Consider the following 7,613-nt stretch of genomic DNA (forward strand, 5'->3'; position numbering starts at 1 on the left):
TTTTCTTTTTTGAAATAACATAAGAGAAGTCGGAGTATATGCACTGTGTGTCAATACCTAGGAAGGAGACGATATAAGGTGTGACACCCAACCCAATTGAGAGAGAAAAAGCATGATCAGTCACGTACATCAATCAAAATAAAAAGAGAGAAAAATATCTAAGGAAATGAGAGAGGAAAAATCTAGAACTACGTATTAATCCAATTTTTACCAAAATCTGGAGGTCGAAAAAAAGGCCAGTTTTTACCAATAAATTTGGTGGTTGTTTCATTAAGTTTCTGTATAATGTTGTCCATTAAAATTTTTAAGATTAAAAATTATAAACAATTGAAGATTATACAGATCAAAGACATGTGTATGAAGAAGAATCTAGAAAATAAGAACTACTTCACCTTTCTTTAGTAAAAGTGAAGAAGCAAAAGGGGAAGAATCTAGTGAAGAGATCTACCCCCAAGAAGAAGGACAACCTTTAATGGTTAAGGAGGAGTGTAAGGAGGTAAGTGTCTCCTCCAAGAAGTTAGCTAAGAAGGAAAGACATTTTGAAATAAAGACAAATATTAAAGAAATTTCCCTTCTTAGACAACCTCCACATTTTCTCCTTTGTAAAAAGACACTTGTTAGCATTGCCACATCTCTTAGGCTTGAGTTTATTCCTCAAGTAAAGGAGTTGTTGGATGAGGGTTTGGTTCGCAAGAGATTAAATCCTTGTGCTTTGTTGGTGCCCAAAATTGGTATTATTAGGCACCAAATTCCTAAAATAGGTGGTGTGAAGAATGCTTTGGGTGGTGCAACACTCTTTTGTAAAATCACTCGTGCACCCAACATCTTCATGATTTGTGTACATAGGGACTCATTAGGTAGGTTTGTTCTTATTTTTAGTTTCAATACAAACTTAGGCACTCATATGGGACACCTTAGGTTTGTCATACTTTTTGGTAGGAATAATCAACATGAAAATACAGAAAAAGGTATGTTCTATTGCTTTACTTTTCTTAATTTTTTAAATTGTGATCAAGGAGTTCCCATGAACCCTAAGAGAATAAAGGTCATTCCTGAGTGGCCCGCTCCACCAAGTGTAAGAAAAATTTGGGGCTTCCAAGACTTAACAAACTTTTACAAAAAGTTTGCCCCATATTTTTCTATACTTGTAGCACCACTCATTGAGTTGGTGAGGAACCATGTTCCTTCATGGGAAGATGCCCAGGAAATGAGTTTTCAGACTTTACCTTACTTCAACATACTAAACACCACTAATACTTATGTTTTTGTTCTTTTTACAGGTGTTGAGGAAAAAAGCCCAGAGTTTCAAGAACCTCGGGATTTGAGGTCAAATCCTTTTCAAGGGGGGGGGGGAATGATGCAATCCTACCCCGCAAGGGCATTGGATAGAAAACTCCAAGTAGATTGGGCCAAAGATGCAAGAGAAGGCCCTAGGGTTCTTATGAGCCTTAGGGTAGATTTCGGGCCCATGGGCTAAGTACGAGCCCACTTATCTTTGTAAATATTAGATTAAGGTTTCATTATTTTTGGGCCTTGTATTTATGGTTCCATAATGTAGGTAGGGTACCCTAGAAATATAGGATTTTTCAGCCCTTGTATTTTAGGGCACCTAGACTAGTTTTTGTATTAGGGGTAGTTTTGTAATTTCACATGCACTAAGTGGATATTTGATGTGTGTGGTTGGAAATAAATTTAATTGAATTGGTAGAAGCCCAATCCAATTAAATTTTAGAGGGGGAGGTGAGCATTTGCTTACTACACCCCATTGCCACATCATATAGTCACACTTTGTGCATGTCCTTCATGCTTTTCATGCCTCATGACACCTAAGCACACTTAGTGGAGAATCTTGGAATTGATCTTGGATTAGTGGGCTGAACCATAACTAAAATTCACTAATCATAATTAGTGAAATTTTGGCTCCACAAATTCAATTTCAAATTCAAGTGAAATTTGAATTTCCCTCCAATTTTGTGTGACACTTAGGCTATAAATAGAGGTCATGTGTGTGCATTTTTTTCAACTTTGATCATTTGAATATTAAACTTCAGATTTCAAAGCTCATTTGGAGTACAAAATTTCGTGCTCTTCTCTCCCTCTCCCCTCATTCATCTCCATTTTCCTCCAAGCTCTTATCCATGGCCTCCTATGGTGGTGAGCTTCTTCTAAACTCATCTTCTCCTTGAAGTGGCGTCTCCTCTCTCTCTTCCTTTCTCCATTCCGCTGCCATTCATCTTCCAAGAAGCAAAGGAATCCATTGATGAAGAAGATCCTAGGCCTAGAAGCTCCAATGGAGCTTACATCAACACACACCTCACCTGTTGGAACGATATGATCCGAGTAGTGCATCCACCTGTCATGTATATCATCATACGACACCCATGAATCGACAGGAGGAGCAGGAATGGTCTGCGTGTATCCAAACTGTCGCACGACCCTCTCTGGTTGATAATAAACAGCAACAGGCCCCCAACGCAAGAGACCGGAATAGCATGATCTGACGTGGAAGTCCCGGACCGATCGGTGCTCCCCATACGGGATCCAACAAACATCCGGAATCCGGAGTCGGTTCAGGCACTCCCTGTACGTCGGCGTACGAATGCTCTTCACGGTCTTCTTGGTCGCAATCCATCTACACACACACGGAGAATCCTCGTTGTCGCAACCTATCCTTCGGCGGGAGGGCGACGCATGACTCGTGGGATGCGTGTTCCACGAAAGGAATACGCGCGGAGTCGCCACCAACGTTTATTTGAGGAAAACGTCGGAAAAACCGGAAAAGACGCGATCTACGAACTTTTAAGTGAAAGGTTCGGGAGTTGTATTTACGCGCGGGGAAGGTATTAGCACCCCACACGTCCGTCACAAGGGACGGCAGCCTTTAATCGAATGTGCAAACATGACTTTGATTTTTACGTTCCCTTTTATGTCCTTATATCCTTTATACCCTTTTTATATTTTTTCTCTTTTTGTGGTCGACAAGGGTGTTTCCCTTTGCTCCTACGTATTCCTCAATTGGGATGAGAAAATCAGACCTACGTAGTTCTTTCTTATGCGTGAATCAAGTGATTCTTTTTACTTGAAAGGTAATCATTTTAAGGCGTTGGACCTTAAAAATGACCCATTTTACTTAATAAGAAATTGAAGTGATAAACTTTCAAAAACCTATTTTTGTGGACGAGCTTGACTAGGCGAGTTGATTTTAGCCTTAGTTTCACCTTAGTTATTAGTCAATTCGATTAAGAATGAGAAATCCCAAAGAGAAAATGTTCGATTGATTTTTCGCTTTACTTTACTAAAAAATATTTTTTTGATTATTATATTATTATTTTACCTCTTTTTTTTATTTCCAACGTGGTTACGGCACGACCGAACGGTCGGAATTCATTTTAACCAAAATTAACGGATGATACAATTCAAACGATCGGTGGAAATTTATTTTATTTTTAGATTAAGCGAGAAATTACTTAAATAAATGGCTTAAGCACGTCAAAAGGGAAGAAAAGAAAACTGAAAGTAAACGAAATTAAAGTGAAAGTACACAAAACAAGAAATGAATTGAAAGTCTCGGATTCGAAAACTTACCCGTTGAAGAACGAAGAACGAACGAAGAACGGATGAAGAACGGTGAAGAACGACGAAGAACGATGAAGATTTTCCACAGAATCGCTTACGGAAGCGTTACAGAAGCACTTCGACTCGATTTTTCTTCACGAAAACGTGTTTTTTGCCCAAAATAGCCGAAATGCATAGCCAAAGGGGTCTTGAACATTTTGAAACAGCTCCCCCCTCCCCTATTTATAGAAAAAAAGGGAGGTGCTTGCCGCCCAAAGACTTAATGAAGAAGATTTCTAAGCGCACCCGAATTACTAAGTTCACCCCCCTTTTCGTATTTTACGGAAAAGTTACGGAAGCCTTACGGAACTGTTTTCGAATTTGATTTTCATCTTTTTTCTCTTCCCTTTCACCAATGTTAAGTGGAATATGCTTACCCAAGGTTTTCGGAAATTTTACGGAAGTATTACGGAAGCCGCAGAAGCCCCGAAAACCATTTTTCAAAAACGTGGAGGAGCTTGCCGCCCAGTTGCTTCCTCCTTAAGCAACCCAACTTCCAAAATATTCTGGAAGGGCCTAGATTTGAATTGCTATTTACACCCCTATCTTGATAAGTTCACCCCCTTACCTTTTTTGGTGATTCTTTTTTCGTAAAGTTACGGAAACTTACGAATCTCGTAACGATACTTATTTTCTTTCCGTAATGTTACGGAACCTTGCGGATTACATAATCATCCCCTTTTTGACTTACGGAATGTTACAGAATCTCACTTAATTATGCAACGATGCTTCCATTTAATTTCCGGTGTGTCACGGAAACTTACGGATTGTGCATCAATATTTTTTGGTTTTCCGGCATGTCCTGAAATTTCACAAATTGCCTAATGATGGGTGCCAAGCACCTCACAAGGACCAAAGAAAGGTCGCATGTCATCAAGCAAAGGTCCCCGGACGAAATTAGGGTATGACACTCGTCGTACTCCTGATCAGCAGTGGAGTCCGCGACTGACGGAAAGTGCTCGTAAATCCAGCACTACAGATGTAACATCAAAATTATAAACATTAATAATGAAAGTGTAAAAAAATTTAAAGTTAAACATTGTTGAGGCTGAACGAATGAAAAACATATTTGTTACCTACAGCAGTGTGATGTAACCGCCAAGTTGTCAGCTGTGACTCATAGATGCATCGTTCAGCTGGTCGTACATATGCACCAAAGCAGTCACTCCCCAGGCATACCTCTCTGTCATACTGAGGTCACGAAGGGCCTCCAAGTAGACAACATGGACATTGGTTGCACTCTTGTTAGCAAATAGAGTGCAACCCAAAAGATGAAGAAGATATGTGCGAGTCGCAGCTGTCCAATGACCTGCCTGGCTTCGGCGCTCATATATATCACGTACCCATTGCAGGCGTACGTACGGTCCACGACACTGGGCTGTCTCAGCCCTGACAGAATCTGCAGAGACCATCAATAAGTCCACCAGCATCTAAACCGCATCGTCCACGTGCAAGGGCTCAAAGGCGTGTAAGTTGCCAACCACGGGAAGATGGAGAAGCGAGGAGACGTCGTCCAGCATGATGGTGAGCTCTCCCACCGGGAGATGGAAACTAGACGTCTCCCGGTGCCACCGCTCCACAAACGCGGACAAAAGTCCCCGATCGCCAGTGTCTACCGAACACGTGATCAGAGGACTTAATCCTGTACCAGCAACAAGTCCCTTAATGGCAAGGACAGGCCTGCCTAAACTATGGACCTTCCTCCCATGAGAGGATAGCTTTAATTCAGGACGCTCATGAATTGAAGTATGAAGGAACGCAAAATTTGTTAAAATAATCATTTAAAGGAAAACTAATTTCAATCATAAAGTATAATTTACAAGTAACTAAAAATAAATATTATAAATACCTCTCCCGTCCATACGCTGCAAGCAACGTGATCCGCATACTGGGTCAACACGGATGGGTCGCTCGGACCACCCGAAAATCCCTCATGCTCATCCTCAGCAGCCTCCACGCCTGTGTCCACAGGAATGTCTGCCACAATGTCCTCAGAATCAGCTGGTGCCTCCATCGGGTCATCCGGCAATACATCAGGCTCAAAATCTGGCGCAGGGACCATTGGCTCATCGTGCGCCACAGTCACGACAATCGCTGCCTCCATGCGGATGCAGTAGGCTGTCGACGCTGCAGAACATCATCAGAATCATCACGATCTCCTCTGCCCACACCTTTGCCAGTAACCTGACCTAAGGCACGACCTAATCCTCTGGTCCTAACCATGATCTGCAAATGAGTACCGCAAATTCAATCACCGATTTCATTCACTCAAATTTCATTGGTCTAACGCAAATTTCATTGACTGAAAGTCGCGCAAGTTGTCAGGCTTTCATTAATTGTAGGACATGTATGTCAAGAGAGGCTACACATGTCAGGCTTTTATCGGGTTAGTTTTTATTCAGTATACTATATGATTGAATGGAAATTGATTATGAATCCTAATATTATTGATATTAGATTAACAAAGCAACCATTGTTGAGGATGCCATCACCTACATTGAACCCCGACAAAATATTGTGCAGAGTCTCAGCTATGAGCTTCATGAAATGGAAGCAACATCAAAGGAAATAAAGCCAAAGAAAGAAGAAATCAATCTTCTTGAAATGGAAGCAACTCCATATTGTTTCTTGATGATCCTTTATTCCCTCTTGATCCTTGGGTTTGTGGCTCATGCTTTGTTCATGATCTTATCCTTAGCCTTTATAAATTGTTTGTTCATGCTATTAAATGTGTTTTTTCTTGGTTACTTTAGTGTTCAAAACTGATTTCCTACACAAAATTTGTGGCAGTTTTGTGATTCTGCTCAAATTTATGACAGGTAGCAATTAAAAAGTTGTAGAACGACTAATTCAATTTTTCAGTTAACAATGTTTATTAATGCTATCATATTTATTAATAGAGAGCTTTTTTTTTCAGTTGTAATTATGTTTTAATAGGTTTTGTACACTTTATTATTGTAGTTGTAAATTCTTTTCATGAATTAAAATTATAATCAATGAAGACTTTTGGTTCATAGATTCAGTTTGCCAACATTTTATTTATACAAACTACAAAAAATAGCATTGAGTCATTAATGTTGGTAATAGGTTTGTGATCATCAGACTTGGTTTGAAAGCCTACTTAATAAATAATCTAGAAGAGGACATTGAAATGTAGATAACAAAATATCAACTCCCCACTCCTTGATATGTTCAATGAATTGTGCAATGGTTTTCAATTTTGATGTTGTGACAGTTAGACCAAGAATAGGTTTAAGGTTAAATATTGTGTATTTTTTTAGAAATTTCTAATCAGCCTTCTCCTTCACAGGTGGCAGAGTGGGGAATGATGAGTATGTGTGATACTGAAAGAAGACTTCTGGCTAATGCATTGCTTGATATCTCAAATGAATGGTTTATCCTCTTATCGGAGTCCTGCATTCCCCTCCAAAACTTCAGCATTGTGTACCTTTACATAGCACGCTCAAGATATAGCTTTATGGGTGCAATTGATGAACCTGGTCCTTATAGGAGAGGACGGTATGATGGAAACATGGCACCTGAGATCAACATGAGTGACTGGCGAAAAGGCTCTCAGTGGTTTGAAATTAACCGAGAACTAGCTCTTAGGATAGTTGAAGACAATACTTACTATCCTAAGCTCAAAGAATTCTGCAAACCACACAAATGTTATGTTGATGAGCACTATTTTCAGACAATGTTAACAATTAATACTCCTCATCTTTTGGCAAATAGAAGCCTCACTTATGTGGACTGGTCAAGGGGTGGTGCTCACCCAACTACCTTTGGGAAGGATGACATCAAAGAGGAATTCTTCAAGAAAATTTTGCAAGATCAGACATGTCTTTATAATAACCAGCCATCTTCCCTTTGCTTCTTATTTGCAAGAAAATTTGCACCTAATGCTTTGGGCCCTCTTTTAGACATAGCACCCAAAGCTCTAGGAATTGGAAAAAGGCATAGCTTCTAAGCTACATCATTAAAGGAGCACACGCTGA

General features: G+C 40.0%; 1 protein-coding gene across 1 annotated transcript; it reads left to right on the forward strand.

Annotated features, from left to right (window-relative positions):
* Nucleotides 1–5,983: 5,983 nt before the first annotated feature.
* Nucleotides 5,984–7,613, forward strand: LOC114420400 (glycosyltransferase BC10-like). The gene is made up of 4 exons (XM_028386306.1): nucleotides 5,984–6,001; nucleotides 6,073–6,238; nucleotides 6,369–6,434; nucleotides 6,897–7,613. Exons 1-4 carry the CDS (start codon nucleotides 5,984–5,986, stop codon nucleotides 7,583–7,585), a joined length of 939 nt encoding a protein of 312 aa, XP_028242107.1. The 3' UTR covers nucleotides 7,586–7,613.

The sequence above is a fragment of the Glycine soja genome, chromosome 7, assembly GCF_004193775.1.
Source record: "Glycine soja cultivar W05 chromosome 7, ASM419377v2, whole genome shotgun sequence".
NCBI lineage: Eukaryota > Viridiplantae > Streptophyta > Magnoliopsida > Fabales > Fabaceae > Glycine > Glycine soja.

Coding starts and splice junctions, on each gene's coding strand:
- LOC114420400 (XM_028386306.1), top strand. Junction 6,239..6,368: donor AATGGAAGCAACTCCATATT/GTTTCTTGATGA, acceptor TGGTTACTTTAG/TGTTCAAAACTGATTTCCTA. Junction 6,435..6,896: donor TCTGCTCAAATTTATGACAG/GTAGCAATTAAA, acceptor GTATTTTTTTAG/AAATTTCTAATCAGCCTTCT.